The sequence below is a fragment of the Copidosoma floridanum genome, unplaced genomic scaffold (assembly GCF_036245765.1).
Source record: "Copidosoma floridanum isolate Cflo_tuat_1 unplaced genomic scaffold, Cflo_Japanese_pri ptg000025l, whole genome shotgun sequence".
Lineage (NCBI taxonomy): Eukaryota > Metazoa > Arthropoda > Insecta > Hymenoptera > Encyrtidae > Copidosoma > Copidosoma floridanum.
The window spans coordinates 8,425,595-8,444,254 of NW_028321902.1; the positions used below are offsets into that span (position 1 = coordinate 8,425,595).

An 18,660-nucleotide genomic window follows, 5' to 3' on the forward strand; every position below is an offset into this window, starting at 1 on the left:
ATGTGTCCGCGCTTTCCTCTCTACGAAAGAGCCGAGCAGATGAGAGTATAGTTATATAGTTACGTGCGAGTCCCAAGAGCCGCGGCGCCTTTGCTCCACTTTAATAGGCTACGACGATGAGGCATGCGTGATGCTGTATAGTTAATAATATATATACGTGTGCATTCGTAGCGAATTTTCGCATCGCGTTTTGTAAGTAAATCCCCAGCGTGTGTCGCGTTGGGCGAGCAGACGTTTTCCACACCAATGATGCCGAATGATGCCGTTGCTGCCTTATTTGACATATACCTATATACATAAACGGTTGCCCTGTTTTGCTGTATACCATGTACACACACGTCACCTACCATACACGCTTTTATCCGCTTTTATCCCGATGCGCATCAATGTTCTCGGGCGCGTTAAAGGCTCGAATCAATTTTTGCGTGAAAAGAGAGAGGTTGCGAGCAATCGGACAATTGTTTTTTTTTCCAAAACCTCAACCCCGCGAGAAATCGGATTTATCGAGACCCCCCGATGATGACGCTAAACGAAGCGCGAGTTCACACATGCATCTCCTTTTTTGTATACATGTGTGTACCTATCATACGTGTGTTATTACAATGCACGCCACGAGCATCGGGAACCGCTGCACGCAACTCTCATCTCGAAAACCGGTCCACGTGATATTATCATCATCATCATCATCATCATCATCATCATTGTTATTGTTATTCCCGATTGCCGCTGCTGCTCTCTGAAGTGGAGTCGCGTGCGCGCTCGCGCGTATATATATATACATATAGGTGCACGTCCGTGTGTCGTCGACCTGCTCCTCTCAAATCTTTGGCATTCCTGCCCGAGTCTCTCTCGTTTTCTTTCCTTTACTTATACTTTTTCATTCCCTCGAGCTAACAGGTTAACCCACGCACCGGAAGAAAAGTTGTTTTCTCCATTTCCACGCGCATCTCTTTCATAAACCTGCTCGCGGTACACCAAGCCGAAGAGTTGATGGTTCCTTATTTATTTGGTTGATTGTCGATCGGTCAAATTATTGATGCCAAAGACACATATAAGAGCCGTTAAACACGCTATCTGTTACTTAATTTACTGCTAAATAATAGCTCGCGTGACAATTTTTTAATCCAACACGTGGATGAAAAAAAAAAGTTTCATTAATTTTCCAAGAGATTGTATTACTCATTTAATTAAATTCAGTCATGCCAATTGATTATAATAAACGATTTTCTTTCATAATCGCGGAAACGCGCGTCCGCTCGGTGTTTTATCGCCAACGCAGAGGCAGTGGTGGCGGAACTGTCGGGCTTTCAAGTTCTTTTATCAATCTCTTTTCTTTTGATATCACTCAGAGCCGCAGAAGTAATCATCGGGGCTTGCATCGCCGCGCCTGATAAAAAAAAAAAAAATTACTATCGCACGTTTTGACAACTTGATAAGTACTGCCTTAAGTATCATTAATTGTTTTTTTTAATAAACGCGGGCCTGTATCTAAATGAGTGTTTGACAATCAATGATCTAAAAAATAAAAATCCCAGTCACATAGAAGATAACCGTTTATCGGCGATATAACATTGTTCGCCAAGTTGTAATAAAAAAAAAAAAAAAAATAAATAAAAAAAAGTAAAGAAAATAATTAATGAGTTGAGGTACATTTTGTATTTTCAATGATATACAGCAGCAGCAGTTGTGTTGCTTTTAGTAGTAGGTGTATGGACAGTAAAGATGACAGCGCCGAAAAGGAACTGTAAATAACACAGCATTAAAACGCAAAATAAGCTCGAAAATAAGTACCCACAACGCGGGAAGGACAAAAAAAAAGAAGACGAGGAATTCCTTGGAAAGTTAAAGCGGATGAATGGCATACCGTTCCCGCGTAGCACGAGTTATACATTGCGCGACGGGCTCTCCCTCATTCCATAAGCGAGTATGACTCGCAAAGGTCGGACTTGAAGGAAAAAGTAGGCTCGTTCGCTTCGGAGGAAAATGAGAAGAAGAAAAAAAACATCTCCTTGCAAAAGAAAACCTCTCTGCTGTAGGTGGTACCTTCGATTTAGGTATCGTGAATCCCCGATCGTTGATAATATATCCGTCGTAGTAATTCGATACGCGTGGGACAAGCAAAGTAGGAAGTTGACGACGATGAAAGAATTAGTTATCTATTCGTACTTTGTACCTAATTATTTAGGTGTTTCGAGGCCATGCAAATACACACCCGTGTTATATATACATTTATTATAGCTTTACTCGCTGTAACCCGACTGTAACCGAATGTATAGGTACGGATGCCATATTGATGAAAAACACGTATAATACGTGTGTAACATAATAGCAGAAGAAGAGGGCGATGAAAAAGAGAAGAGGAAGGCGAGGCCGAATCTCTTTCGTGAAAATATGGGTTGACACCATAAAAGGCAGAGAGAGAGAGAGACCTTTTGCTTCGTGACTATATGTACATGATATACCTATACAATCACTCTCGGCGTATTTTTTATTTTTCGCGTAAGTAAACTCAAGAAGGCGCGAGTGACGCTCTCGCGCCGGCATTATTACCCTTTACCTGCATAATATGCGCTCCAGCTAGTATACTTGTGTTCGTGTGTGTGTGCGTGCATGCGTGCAGGATACGTCATACATATATGGACGCATGTGCGCAAGCGCACAGAGAGAGAGAGAGAGAGCAATTGGCACATCCGTAAAAGCAGGTTAAGGACGAAGACGATCCTTTTAAGGACGCGTGCTCTATATATATCTTTTTTTATACATCAAACTTGTTTTGGGTGTATGTATATTGTATATACATATACTAATACTTGCGGTCCTTAGCTTACGCACGATCTTTGGTACTTTTTTATTTTTATTCTGACATCTTGTAGTTTTTTGTATATTTTATTTCAATATAATCTTGTGTTTTTTGAGGACAAAGGACGAGTCGGCATACCAAGAGAATATATTTATATTGCGCAGTTTACGTGGAGACAAAAAATCCTTTCTTTCTGACTTCTGATTAGAACGTAATTAATATTAATACAGAAAGAAAGTGGTTAGCAAGAAAACAAGTTACATATGCAATATTCAAGAAAATGTGTGTTAGTGCAGTTTTAAAATGCTCGTGTTAGACAACGAATTCACATTTTTTTTTTTTTTTTTTTTTTTTTTTTTTTTTTTTTTTTTTTTTTAACAAAGCTACAATCTTAAAGAAAAAAAGAAAAAAACTATTTGGTAAGTAGTGCCTTTTTCCAAATAAATTGGAGATATAAATTTTTTTCCCCACAAAAAAATGATACCGAACAGCCCTTTTTTCAGTCCTCCAATTATTATTATTATTATTATTATTATTATTATTATTATTATTATTATTATTATTATTATTATTATCATCATCATCATCATCATCATCATCATCATCATCATCATCATCATCATCATCACTATGTGCACAAGAATGCGAGCAAGCTTATAATATATGAAGATAAGAAAAGGGGTGACGACAAGTACCAACATATACAATGATTTTAGAGCGTGGTTACAAGCTTTATTGTTTTTGTGTGAGTAAATGTGTATACCTGTGTGTGCGTGATTTATACACGTGTACCAACCCACCTAGTAAGTACGAGAATGAGTGTGCACATGAATCGAGGTGGATATATTTTTAAATCGAAGGTCGTATCATGAACTACTGCAGTTTTATTTCTTTGCTCCTGCGTAAATTGTAATCCATTATAGGAAGAGCTGGAGAGTAGTGTGTCGTCATCACCGTCACTCATGCTTTTGATTTATCGAGTGGATGTGGCGTGTGGAAAAAAAAGTACTACATGTATTTTATACCTTTTAATGATAAGGTATTTATAATAACGCTGCAAATTAAAAACGTCAAATTTCAACACTACGAGAAGAAACGTATTTCAACAACCAGATCGAGCAGAATTATTAATTGTTAATGATGCTTGTATCGTTCAAAGTGACCATTAAAATTTAAATTAACAAAGTTAAATTCATTGTGTAATGCAGGTATATACATACGCAGAAAACAGAAAATGATTTTGGTGACGATTAGGGTATATGCGTCAACAACAAGGATGACTGTAAAAAAAAAAAAAAAAAAAAAAAAAAAATGACGGTCTTCTATACCTATGTAATATACTATTAATAGTATATTACAATTGTCATCAATTGACTTTCTCTTCTCGCACATTTTACGTCTTCACAATTAATGTAAACTCAGTTGAACTCTGATCTGTCCCGGAGCCTATTTCGGAGCTATGGCGTGAAGTACTGTTCAATAATAGGGTCCGGGACGAAATAGCTTTTCAAATTTTGCGCGTAACGAATCAATGTCTGTCGAGTGTAAGTACACGTATACACATAATACAAGTGCGATTGACCCTGGAGAAACTCTACGGGTCCTTTTATATCACGAGGAAGATTTCCGTGAGCGACATGCAAGTCCTGAATCGGTTATGCATCGGCGCAGCACACACATTGTGCTAATTTTTGCATGAAAGCACGAGAAAGAAGGAAGAAGCGAGAGATTTGCGTCAATTATACAACGAGCGTCAAGTAGGTATACATACCTACTCACCTATTGCTTGCATTTTGCTTTCAGGCTCGTTGAAAGCGAGCGCCGTAATTATCATCGGCGTCGTCATGGACCGTAGGTAAGTATTACGATATTTACTACGTTTAGTTGGGGCGTAACATAACGATGAACGTTGCGTGTGTTGTCGGTTTTTCCTTCCGCTCTCGCTCTCGATGAGTACCTACTCATCAGCTATAGGATAAAAACTGGGATCAGCAGGTATAGTACCTATAACTTGTTGGGTCGTCTGCGCTTTCTCTTTCAATCCCGTTCGCGATCAAACTGCTCAACTGCCGCAACGTCAACGGCTACGCGAAAAGTAGAGTACGATATACCTAAGTAAGACCAGTGTAGGCATGTCAAAAACAAATGTACACGCAAGGTCACCGCCTAAAAATACGAATGGCACGTGAGAGAGAAAACAGTTAAGATTGTACCTTTACGTACACCTACTCCTCACATAGTGGAAGTACCTGTTATCATATCAGGCTCAAGCCCATCACCCATCACCGTCTACTTATCCTCGCACGCACATATTAAACCAATGACGATCGAGTTACGTCAAAAAATTGGCTCATCTTATACCTTCTCTACATGAATAGTATTCATATACTAGAGTCGAGATTTTCAAGGAGCAACTCCAAAGTTAAGGAAGAAAAAAAAGGATAGAGGGAGTCTTCCCACGCAGCTATGACTGACGATTCGTCATCATCTTGATGGTAAGCTGGAGGTAGGCACGTAATAAGTGAAAGACCCAAGGTGAGACATACCTTATATTTTACCACTTTTGGGTGCCAAATTTCCAAGAATTAATTAAAGAGTTAGGGAAAGGGTGGGGGGGAGAGAAATAGACAACGAATGAGTTTTTCTTTTACATTTAAAAAAAGAAAGTTACGTTTCAGCCATGTTCATAATAACTCAATGACAGTTTGAAAATACACAACGTTAATTGGTCATTGGAAGAAAAATTTATAGTAGGATTTAATACACTTTAATAGTCATGATTCAATATTATGTGTGCTTCGATTCACGTGAAGTGATGATTTCACAGTGAAAATTTTGGGGCTGAGGGTTTTACAAGATTAATTAACGTATTATGAGAAGCCTTTCGTTTGAATTTCAAGTCATTATTATTCAAATTGGTTTAAACTTTTTGTTCATACTGTCAGCAGCAGAAGTCGCGTTTTGCTTATTGTTATTTACTTAGACCACTCTTATTCTCTTATTTAGCTCCTCTTGTTTCAAGTAACAGGACCAGTGATGGCAATCAGCACCATTAGGTACAGTTGTATTAGCTCATATGAGGTTACAGGAGACTACCTTGATTATAAATGAAAACTATTAAGACGGATACTTGGTTATTTTCTTATTTTCATAAAAACCAGAAACTTCTACAACAATTTACAAAAAAGTTGGGTCAGACGAGGGAAGCCAAGTTATGTATGGTTTTGAAAACAACTAGATAATGTTTTGACACAGTGTCAAAAGTATAAAAAAATTTTGTAAACTAAAATCTCCTAATACTGAGCGCTGATGTTTGAATGATTGCACTTAAAAGTACATCTGGTAAAGACTGTTGTACTTGTACGACAGTGAAGACGATTTTTTTTGTTAGTCTTACAACGACCTACAACATTTTCAGCAAAACAACTTCCTCCGGATAATCCAACCAAGAAATTACAAGGCATTTTTATCTTAAGGTGGTACAACGGACCGCCACCTTTTGGGATCATCATACATGCATATATCGTGTTATGTATACATAAATTACTTCTCCTCGTAACTGTTTGCTTTCGGTTCTTTCTCATTATTTCTCTCTGCAGCAGTATTACTTAGTTTTCGAAAACACTTTATGATATGTATTAAAACGAGTACATGATTATAATAGCAGTTATAGTAACGGAAGTACGCGTGACTTTGCATTAAAACATTTTAACACGCATCATTTTTCGTGTGTAAAGTGCTTATCTGCTCCACGACACGTCATCGGCTTCTTTATTGTACATTGGGTAGGTACATAAGTAATATGATGATTCACCTCTCAATGTAACCTCTTTCCTTTCGAGTGAAAAATTATTGTGTATCGACTACGTATTGTTGTGTTATCCGAATTCCATTCTAATTGTGCAAGACGAATTTTTAGCTGCGGAGACATCGACTCATCATCATTAAAGAGATGCAATAATATTTGCGATGGCAATCATTTAACCAACACTATGTTTTGCAGTGTTTTTACGCACGAGGTCGCTTACTCTGTAAACGTCGCATGATACATTGAAATATTAATTGAAATTAAGAAAAAAAACTTGTAGACTGTGGCACGTTGACCCAAATAAGGACTCTACGCTCTCAGAGAGAGAGAGAGAGAGAGAGAGAGAGAGAGAGAGAGAGAGAGAGAGAGAGAGAGAGAGAGAGAGAGAGAGAGAGAGAGTAGAGTAGAGTAGAGTAGAGTTTATTAGGCTAAGGACCAGCGGTCCAAAGTAGCCTTGCAGTGTATACATAGCTGTTTCAGACAGCTTACAGAGGTTTAATAAGGAGCGAGTCCTATTACATTGTGTACGCAAGTAATGTCACATACAGAGAGAGAGAGAGAGAGAGAGAGATAGCAGAGAAGGATCTGCGCACTGCAGGCGTCAACGTCGTCTCGACCTGCATCTGGTGCATGATAATGTAGTACATTTAATTTAATCCCTTCGTGTCGCGAAGAATAAATAAAAAATGTCAGCTCTTCATAGTTTTCGATTTTTTAATCCTTCATGGCACACATACGCGCTAATTCTATAATCGGCGGTATGATAATAGTAGTTTTTCTACGAATTTGAAAAGTCTCTGTTTGCGAACCCAGAGGTTTGCGGCCCGAGCCGAAGGTGAGGTATGTAACGAGGTTCGTAAAGGAGACTTTTCGAACGAGTTCCGGAAAAATGCTTTTTCGCCCGTGGAAGTACCAGCCTCCCAAAACCACCCGAGGGCGGAAAAAGTTTTTTCATTGTACTCAAAAGTGTAAGTTTTTTTCTTTTCTTTTTTAATGAATATCAGTACACATTCAACTAATCGCGCTGAAGGAATACATTTCGCTTCGATTTTTACAATAGTATTTATCAATTAAGATTAAATTAACTTGCGGTGGTGACAATTCCGTTTCAAGTTTTATCAAGCTAATTATTTAATTAACAATGCGCCCCATTAAGCGTACCGACGTAGTTTTTTTATTCTTTAAGCAAATGAAACGATAAATGGTTTTATTTTTTCTAGTGAAAAAAATGTGTGTGCCCATTTCGCAATGATCCCTACTTAGTACGAAACTCGCGAGTCAAATAACGCGGATTCTACAGAAGATTGAGAGAAAACCAACAGAGACTCCTCACTCTCCGGGCACGTACTCGCACGTACCTACACATGTATAGAGAATCTTCAGAGAAGCCCATACCGAAGGTCAACTTGTGACGATAAGCTGCACCTCCTTCCCCTCTTTCTCAACATGGCATAAATCGTACCCGTCCAAGCTCGAGAAAAAAAAAACACCTAAGAGTTGAAAGTAAAAAAAAAAAAAATTAACGTCACGCACGGTATTTTTTTTCTTCGCAAGGCTGAATCTTCACCCTCCTCTCCTTCTCTCGTGTCCACTATCTTGCGCGAACGCGAATTTTAAATCGGTCAAACCTCACGCCTTGTACGGTCTCGAACTTGCGCAACTTGAATTCGCGCGCCACGATTGCAATACACACACGCGCGCTCCGCGGACGCTAAGCGTGAGTGTATATAATGCTTCCTTTCTTTGGGCTTTGCAATGAAGGTACCCTTTTTTTTTTTTTTTTTTTTTTTTTTTCTTCATCGATCCATATTTATCGAAATAAGTAAGTATCGAGCGACGGCGGCGACGATGATGAGCGAATGAAAAAAGCACAAAGTGATGTGACTCATCTGCGCAGTGTAAATATTGATACGAATAAATCATAATCATATATATTAAAGATGTTGTGAGACGCCGATGTAAAAAGATGTTTAGTGGTTGCTGCTGGGCTTAAAAAAAAAAAAAAAAAAAAAAAAAAAAAAAAAAAAAAAATTCGAAATCTTACTTACGATGTTTGTTTACGATATTCGTATCTCTCATTGTATACGGAACGAAAACGACACGAACCAGATAGCATGAGAGTAAAACAGAAAAGTATATCTCTAAAAAAGAAACCTCGTTGTCGTTCTTTACATTGCCACAAAAATGCGAGCAAAAATGCCACAGGTTTGTCGCAATTCAGCCAAAACAGCTGAGCAACATATTATAACTACTTATTCGACGAATGATGATCACTATTATAACATCGCAGGTTCGATCCTTTCCCCGGATCATGTACACACACATACCTATATATACACACCCGAGGAAAGGAAGGAGCAAAAAGAAGAAGGCTGACTCGGCGCGGCTCGACAATTTTCGCAAGGCGAGCGCGAATATACCCAAGTAAGTACACCGAACCAACCAACCGCAACTATATATAAAAGCCATATGTGTCGCGCCAGAGAAATTTCTCTCTTCGTCGTCCGTTCGCGGTGGGCCCCCCTTCAGTCCTATAAGATGGCGCCTCCGACGTTTTTTAGCTGATCAGCCACTCGATTTTTTTTTCTTTTTTCCTTCTTTAAATGACCCTGCACACCCGATGTTTACATGTACCTTTTCATACGCGAGCTGATTCAGACGCCTGAGTCACCGCGTGACCCCAAACTTCTCTCTTCGTTTTTTAATTAGTCGCGACGAGAGAAAAAAGATACGAGTTTTCAGGGGGACGAAGTATACGTATTTGCACTATATCTTTGGACCAGGTGTACAAACAAGTGCTTCACGCCTTATAAGTAATTATATACATATAGGTACAACTGCACCGAGAGTGTGAGAAAAAAAAAAAAAAAAAGTCGAAAATACAGCAATACACGGATCTATTTCGAATCTGAGTTTTTTTTTCTTCGTTTCGTTTGTTTTTGGTTTCTAAAACGCAAGAGAAAAAAAATGTTCGAGAACGGAAAGTGAAGCTCGTTCGTAGATTGCATTCGCTCGACTCGCACTTTCCGGAGAAGAAGGTATCACTATTTCTTTGCAAAAATTGAAGTGCAGGAGGTATTTTCGACTAATGACGAGCCAAAACCAAAGAAGGAGGCGACTCTAATTGGAATTTGCGCAACGATCTCGTTAAGGGGAATTTTCACCATATACAGGAGAGTCCCAAGACGAAAAAAGTGGTCACTTTGTTGGGTGGGTATATCAACAATGGTCTCATTTGGCGTTCAATTTGAACAACAAAGATAGCATTTTGAAAATTCACGCAGCTGCAGCCTACAGGAAACACATGACTTCTCGGTAAAAGATGAAAATATCATTAATAATGAAAAAAAAAAAAAAAAAAAGTGTTGTCTCGCGCGTTACGTCAACGATATATGGAAATAATGTCGACAGGTAAGTAGGTATTATTATTATTATTATTATTATTATTATTATTATTATTATTATTGCTGCTCCGCTATCTAACAAAACACAAACGTAAAGAAGTTATTCCGTATGTAATTATTGACGATACCAAATATGTTTTTCTAAAGTCATAAGTAGTTTCGTTGCGAATTTATCGAGAGAAAAACGAAGGAAACATACTTTTCAAAGACGGCGAAACTTTCCTCTGTCCCTAGTTCATCGACCCAGTGGCAAGAAGTACTACACACACACACACACACACACACACACACACACGGCACACGGCACACATGTCACATCGTCTACTGGGGGTTTACTATTGTAAATTGTAACATAATACACATTGTGTGTTACGCGGCTCCATTAAAGCTACAGGTACTTGGTCTCTGCGCGCGTGCAAGTTCAAGTGCACCTTTCCAGTCGATCAGCTGACAAGCCTCCCTTTCTCGCGATACAGATATATATGTGGCATGGAAAAAGGGAAGATGCGCGCACTTTTATTCATCATGGGCGCGCCTGTGTTTGTTGTTGGACTTGTTTAAATGCTCAAGAGCCAGTGATAACGGACGTAAAAACAAAAACATACCGGGCACAGGTGCAATAATATAATTGTACAGACGAGCAGGTATGTACCTACATACTTTTTTGCTGTTTTATTTTCTTCGAGTATAAGTATTAAAAAGAAGAACATGTAAGTATTGTGTGCTTTGTATTTCTGTTTTTAGAGCCAACGACAGCAGCAGCCCCTTCTTGGTCTACGTGTGCAATAAGACCAATGTCGACTCTTGTCATCTCGCGAAAGAGCATTTTTTCTTTCTTTTTCTCTATGAACATATACGTATAGGTTTACAGAGGCAACAATTAAGTTTAGAAATCATCATGATGTTTGTATGATTACGTGTCTGAACTAGACAAATTATTTTTCAACGATGATAATAACCGTCTAGTTCTTGTTAAAGATAAGCACAATTATCAAACAAACTATGAGTGTCTTTAACGAGTAAACCTATTTAAACGCAATTTACTAAAAAATTAAACGTCACCACGATGGGGGAGAAAATTATTTAATAACAAAGGATTTAAATCACCACGGGTTTTGAAACAATATCATTACGATTACCAGAAAGGGTACATGCATGGAGAGAAAGAGAGCACAGCAGACGGTGCCCGATTAGATAGAGACGCATCCATCATACAAGAAATAAAGAAGATATGAACAAGAGAAGCATGAGAGTTTTTGTTCTCGTTACTTATTTGCTAAAAATTCATCGTCATCGCGCAAGTATATACATGTATCACAATAATGTATTTGCGATTTTCGTGAATCATTGAGATGTTGCATTTTACGCATCCATAGTATCCAAGGGCTCACATGACTTGTCAAGTTTATAATTGCTATTTTATTACTCATAGGAATAAGTAAGTACTTTTACATTTTGGAATGGAAAGTATGCACGTGTGAACTGGAAGATAAGAAAAAAAAAATAGGCCGATGTAGTATAATTATGTATATGATCGCAAAAAAAAGGAGAAGGAAAGTAAATCCGTTCAAGTATGTAGTATAGGTACTGAATACATAGGAAGCGTCCGTTAGTGCAAAAAAGAGCATAAGCAGCAGAAAGGAATAAAAAGCGAAAGAAAGAGAGAAAGACGCGGGCTGCTCGCGCTGTGTGCGCGCGAGAGGTGAGTCAGGGCCGCGTTGGCAAAATAAGTATATATTATACACATGCATATACACCACGAATTAGTACAAGCACTGGTGTCTCTTATTCTTTCTTTCCTTCTTTCAAGTACTCAGGTATACTTACCACTGGAAAAAGGGTCAGAGTAGTAAATGGTATCATTTTGGAGTGAGTGATAACTCGATAAGCAAAACCATATTCTGTTTGTGAGTAGGTATGCATGAACGAGATATGATAGGACGACAGATGTGGAGTCGTGGAGATGAAGCTCGAAAAACGTTATATAGGCATACGTCTTGCGTATTCTGCCAGCAGCAGAAAAAAGCAGGGGCCAACAGGGAAACGCCCGAGACAGCAACTAACCTGTTGCACCCCTTTCTACATTTTATCATCAAATATTTTTTTTTTTTAACTTTAACTATTACCTGTTTGACGTAAAATAGGGTACATGGGGTTAAGTAGGCATAAAACTATGGAATCATACTATCTATATGTACAATTTACATGCACTTTGTACGATACACGTTCAAATTAATTATTGGAGTAGTACAAATAATACATTTCGTGTGTTTTGATTACGTACACAGACGGACAAACATAAGCAGATCAGACACTGCCCACACAGTGCATATTGTCATGTGTAAAAAATATGATAAAGTTAGTATGTATAGTTAACATTGTTTTTATACTTGTGTGTTATATATACTTAAATAGACAAAAAAAAGAAAAAAAGAGTGTACTAACGTAGATGAGGCCAGAATAGTATCTATCTTTGAGATTGTGTAGAACCGAGGCCTCGTTGAGACAGGTGAGCTCAGCCATGTCCTCGGCCTTGTCGAACTTGGGCGGATTCATCTTCTGTATGTCATCCTTGGCTACGAGGACGCGCTTGCCGGTTTCGACGATCTCCACCTCGACCTCGTCGCCACGCTCGCCCTTTATGCTCGCCGCGACGAAGCCTTGTTGCTCCGAAGGCACCCATATCAGCTTCTTTTGCGTCCACTCGGCCTGAGTCGCCGGATCGTTGAAATTGTTCCTGTCGACCGAGAGGATCCTCAACTCCGGGTCTGAGCGGTCCACCCTTGAGTCTGCGTCCGCCATCTTTGACACACTCTCACAATAATAACCGCGCAACCACGCACACACCAGCTAGTTGTAGCACTCGGCACTCGGCAGCAATACTGTATAGTAATACAGTACAGTAGTTACAGCAGCAGCTGCGAGTTAACTCGTTATTTTATATTGTTCTAGTTTTTTTTTCTTAGTTTTCGGAGCTGTTGCTGCTGAACTCTCTCTCTCTCTCTCTCTCGTTCACTATTTCTATAATACTCTTTGCCAGTACCAATAACAATTTCGCGGTTGTATGTGTATTTCCCTCGTTTTTTTTCCGGGGTTGTATCCAACTAGAATTGAACGCGCTCGCGACCGCTAAACCAAACCAACGCTCACCTCCTCTCGTCACTCCGTCTCTCGCACTTCTGAAGGTACTGTCTGTACGTAGTACTAACCGTTCTCTTTGTAGCTTCACTATACTCACAACGTAAGCAGTCTGCACGTCGGCGGCAGCAGCAGCCACTGTTTTAACCGCCGCTATGCGCGAGAGGCTCAATTGGACAGAGAGGAGGGGAGTGTATAATACTTACACATATACGTATATAACGTATACATACATATTATTAAATTGTGCCGCTGGGCGCTGATGCGCTGATGAAAACGTGTACAGCGATTGTATTAGTACGATACAATGCAACAGAAATCAACACTGACCGGTCGGGCACTGAGGAGGAGTGTTGAGGACACCTTTCCTTATACCTATTACTTTTCTAATGGGGTAGGTACGACTATGATTCACGACTCTAATCCTCTAATGAAGTTGGTGCTTCAGTGGCATTTCAAACGAAATCATCGAGTGATTCGACTACTTAGCAGTTAAATCGGTTTTACTGATATAATTGTCGCCCCCCCCCCCCTCACTTCGTAAAAGGGCCCTTGACGCATGCAAATAAATAGGACTCAAATGTTAAGTAAAAATGTCCAAGATTGCAGAGCAGAAAAGGAGCATTCGCTATTTTAGTACCGATCAACAAGACTCCGATCTTTGATCTGAAATCACCGTCTACGAAGTATGTTTTAAAAAATAAAGATACATGGTTCCATACACAATTTACCGGCCTTGCTCAAACAGACGGCGGCTTTACTTTAACTTTATAAACCTACTGATTCATTTTTCTTATCGTGCTCTGATAAGTAAGTAGTTATTACTACTAAAGGTGAGTAATTCACTAGCTGTCGCGCTGTCGGTAAACCCAATAGAGCATCGTTTTTTCAGACCAATGAATTTGAGTAAAACCAAAACTATATATATGTGTACATACCTGTCTATTGTCACGGATACTTAGTGGTAAAATTTTTTCGTGATTGTATGAAATTTAGTTTTTAACAATAGAAATCACTGATTTAAGTTTTTACAAGAGTAAAAGTTTTTTTCATTTTTTTATCGTACAATTTGATAAATAACCGAAAGTTAAAATAAAAAATTTTATAACGCAAATCTAGATTGATTTACCCGATTCCAACGTTGAAACGAATTTTATTACCATCAAAATATATTTTTAAACAATTTCATTACATGATTAGGCATTTAAAAATTGTCAAAAGAAAATTAGGTACTAAGCAACGAAAAGTTAGTCAACAAAGCATCGTTATAAGAGTACAGCATATGAATTAGTAATTCACATTCAAACTGCGACGCATAAAATTAAATTTGAGAGAATTTCAATTATAAAAAATGTTACACAACGGTAATATAAGTCGGTCTATTGTTATTGTGCTTTTTATTTAAATTTTCTTATACAGCTTTCCTCCTCTGATTACTTTAACAAGCATTTGCTTGATAAACAGCAGAAACTATAATCCAGGTATAAAAGAAAAGCTTATAAAAATTATAGGATGGTAAAAACAAATTAAAATCGTAGAGGATGAACTCAGTTAACTTTGGAAAGCGTTTTTAACTTCTTCAGCTTCGTCATCGTCTTCTTCTTCACCTTCGCTCTCGAACGTATTATCAGGAATATCGTAGAGCCGGATCATGGGCTTGTTGGGATCCTTCATGATTAGGTACTTACCATCCTTTTGCTTCATGCAGACGTCAATTATACATCTCAGGATACCCCAGGCGTTATCCATGTTGAGGTTGATTTGGTTGGCAAACTCAGTGGGCTTGTACTGTTGCGTCTCCAGGATGACATGTTTGCTCGAATCTCGTACACTAGCACGAGATACGTAACCGAACTTCAATTGGTCAGAACCGGCCAAAAGAGCTTGCACAGTCCACTTGGCGAGCTTGCAGGCATTGTTACGCAACTCGTTAGCAAGGACGGCACCGCGTTGGGTGTCAAGCTTGCGTCGCCATTCTACGCCATTGGCCAGTTTTGAATCCCATTCATTGAGAGCCTTGATGGTTAAGAACTGAGTCTCATTATTAGGCGCCTGCATTACAGCGTCATGCTCGCATCTGGCAATCAGCGTGATGCCGTTGTTCAGATCCCACTTGCGGTATCTGTATGCAACACTAGCTACTTCGCCTTCTTCCTCTTCAGTAATAAAAGGATTAGGCTCATCAAATTTGTATTTTGGCTCGTTGGACTTGAGCACTTGCTGTGAGAAATTGTGGTTGATAAAGGTGGCTTCCAGAGCCAAATTTCTCGGCGAATTCAAAGAATTGCCATCATCCTGGGGTGGCTCAACAGCTGTCTCATTAACGGTAAGCAAATCGAACTCGGTGTTGTCTCTTTTATCAAAGAATAACTTGTTGCCAATTTTTTCTATGACGATATCCCAAGAGTAATTACTGCGTGTGCAGCACATGATGGTAGCCAAGATAGCATCTGTGGCATAAACGTTGCCCTCAGTTTTAGACAATTTACGGATAACAGGGTCATCAGTGGTGGTGACCGTGTGAAAGATACGGTCAATCCTCTGCAAAGGCTTTTCGTGTTTAACATTAACTCGATCCCAGCTCTTATCATAAAATTCCAGTGCACCACAGCAGACAATATCTTCGCCTTCTTTGACGCCCGGCAAGGTAAGTTTACTGAGACGAGGAAAGTCCATTTCCTCGATAGTAACCCAGTCGGGTCTGACGGTAACAGAGGCATCCCGGATTTTGATGGGCGGTTGATTCTTATTATTTCTGAAACCTTGTTGACGGCCCCAGCGCTTTGTTTGGCCCTTGCGATCGCGCTCTCGTAACTTTAGCTTACCCAAAGCTTGCATCTGAGTCAGGCCACCACGACTACCACCACGACCACGAAGACGTTGGTTTTGACGGCCAAATCGGCCACGCTGGTATGGTGGTTTCTGAACACGTGTAGTGTCAACCAGATGAAATGTTGATTCATCCTCATCGTGGTAATAAGCATATTGCCCATTGTAACCAAATTGTGATGCATATTTGTCTACAAGAATTAAGAAAATCTCAATTTAGTGTGTAAAATTAATTGACAAGAAATGTATTAATGAATCAAACATCTGTCGAATCAAGATAAACCTAAATAATTTATCTTATTGAATATTTGTAAAAGCAGAAAAGTTTGTCAGAAAGTTTGGAAAATACTCATCCAATGATCAATATTGTGTTTTAAAGTAGAATAAATAAAAAAAAATGAATGTGCTCGATGAAAAAAAAATTGCATTGGTCAAAATTTAAAATTAATAGGTCAGAAAAAGTAAATAATAAAAAACTTACTTGCAAATTTTTTATCTTGAAATGCTGGACCAGTCCAGTCAGAGATCTGTCATCAAAAAAACATAAGCAATGAGCCATGAAAAAAATCAAGGAACTAAAGCATAATGCTGCATGGCAATCGAAGAAAAATACGCACTTTGCCGATACGGTCGCCCTTGGAGAAGGGCTGGTAGGGTATATCCTTGAACTGCTCAGGCAGTTCACAGGGTCCCCAGCCATCTGGATTGTTCTGCACTTTAGGTGGTATGAAGTGCTCCTTAACCTCGACATAATCTTGATGATCTACTATATGCTGGTGCTCCTCCTGATGCTGCTCTTCCACCACATCCTCGCTCTGGGTCTCAACGACGGCCATCTCGCCGTTCGTCTCGTCGGCGTGCATACTTATCTAGCCTTTTCGCTCTACAGCAAAATATAACGTAAACGCATGTAATGATGTCACAAATTGCGGAACCAGTAGTCGTGCAGTTAATTCACCAGTTAGTACGGATATCATTAGATCTAGATAATAGTTACCTTAGAAAAGAACCTGACAACTGGGAACTTTACAATTACGCTGTGTCTATTCGCACCAAATCCACGTAATTACGTGGATATAAGGTTAGGAATTTTAAAGAAAAACGCTACTTTTTCAAATGAAGTATGTCCACGTAAAGTGAAGTTCGCAGCAGTGCTCTCGCCTGCGGCAGAAAACCGAAGAACCGAAGACGTGACCGTCACAGTACCGCCACCCGAACTGACGCTCTGTGGCCAGAGTTAATGCGCACTAAGCGGCAAATTCAAATGTGCTAAAACTAACTAAATCCCAAGCTTTTCAACCTAATAACTCGGTACCCAAAACCTCTTAAACCAAATAACCCTATACTTCAGATAAATAAAACCTAACAATATTTTAAATACACGCTCAACTTATAACTGTGTACATAAATCATACTCATCAAATTGCAAAATCTTTAAAATAAAGATCTCAACGACTTGCAACACATAAATATAATGAGAAAAAACTACCAAATAACCCAGGGAGCTTGATATCCAATTTATTTAATGATAAAAATATAACATATAACTACAGCGCATTTCACCATATGACCCAAGGCACTTACTAGCCAATTTATTAACAAATTAAAAATAAATTAACAGCCCAAGCGCCTATCACCAGATGACCCGGGGCGCTTACTGGCCCTTTTGTTTAATAATAAACTGAGCGCCTATCACCAGGTGACTCAGGGCGCTTACTGGCCAATTTATTAACTAATTAAATACAAATTAACAGCCCAAGCGAACTTCGCAGATTGCGTGCCTATAAGAGAACATGTGTGTGTATGAAAGCACAATTTTTATTTTTACTTGTCTGATACATAAATAAATATGTATATATCTGTGGCGTCTCACATCTCTCGCGCTTCAGGCTCTACTCGCTAGGTGGCCAAGCTCTTAATAGTTCGCTCCCGTCAAGCGGCGAAATCCTGCACGATTCATACATAAGCGCGATCGAGATGGTCTAAGCAAAAAAATTTAAAATTAAATAAAATTAAATTTAAAATTAAATTCTTAAATTCTTAAATTTCTTTAAAATTCCTAACCTTATATCCACGTAATCAGACGTAATTACGTGGATTTGGTGCGAATAGACACAGCGTTACAATTATGTAGGTTATCTGCGGAACCGCCCTGGCATGTGTGGTGATGTTTCCGTTGCTGGTGCTAGGACGTCGTCTTCGTCCTCGCCGTCGTGACAAACCGGGAAGAGGTGCAGTGAACAGAGCGCCCCCCACACGCCCCACGTACGCCACGCGCACGCACTCTGCACTGTGCATGTGTATGTGTGTGTGTGTGTGTGTGTGTGTGTATGTGACACAGTGAACGGCGCGAGATTTGAACATTTGTACTTACATGGAATTCCTTTTATTTTTATTTTATTTTAACATTTCAGTAAGTCCTTGCTGATTGCAGTTTTTAGTACATGTTTTTCATGAAATTTTCATCAATTATATTACAGAATGTAGGATTCTCTTATCATAGGTTACCCAAAACAAGCGCTCATATGGATATTATTACATGATTATTACAGGTTTCGAGTTTGGTTTGGTTACTCATATAGGTATCATCAATTAGAGAGAGATGGAGTGTGGTGAGTTAGGTATCTAAGGGTTTGATATTATCAACGTTTGGTTAACCAGAAATTTCGGAAAGAGGAAAA

General features: G+C 39.1%; 2 protein-coding genes across 8 annotated transcripts in view; both read right to left on the minus strand.

The window, feature by feature from the left end:
- Nucleotides 1-13,277, minus strand: part of zip (myosin heavy chain 10) — a 29,267-nt gene extending 15,990 nt beyond the window's left edge. For all 6 annotated transcript variants that reach the window (XM_089595163.1, XM_014358174.3, XM_089595162.1 and 3 more), the window contains exon 1: nucleotides 12,458-13,277. In XM_089595163.1, the coding sequence (XP_089451289.1) occupies nucleotides 12,458-12,814 (357 nt within the window). In that variant the 5' untranslated portion in view covers nucleotides 12,815-13,277. The remainder of the gene's footprint in view (nucleotides 1-12,457) is intronic.
- A 1,243-nt stretch (nucleotides 13,278-14,520) lies between these two features.
- On the minus strand, nucleotides 14,521-18,227 carry eIF3d1 (eukaryotic translation initiation factor 3 subunit d1). Of its 2 annotated transcripts, none has more exons than XM_014358156.2 (4): nucleotides 18,104-18,227; nucleotides 16,597-16,862; nucleotides 16,461-16,506; nucleotides 14,521-16,170 (listed from the first exon to the last, which is right to left on the minus strand). In XM_014358156.2, exons 2-4 carry the CDS (start codon nucleotides 16,840-16,842, stop codon nucleotides 14,702-14,704), a joined length of 1,761 nt encoding a protein of 586 aa, XP_014213642.1. In that variant the 5' UTR covers nucleotides 16,843-16,862; nucleotides 18,104-18,227; the 3' UTR covers nucleotides 14,521-14,701. The 2 variants fall into 2 exon arrangements, with proteins under 2 accessions (XP_014213642.1, XP_014213643.1); XM_014358157.2 differs by lacking the exon at nucleotides 18,104-18,227 and adding an exon at nucleotides 16,977-17,165.
- Between the last annotated feature and the right edge of the window lie 433 nt (nucleotides 18,228-18,660).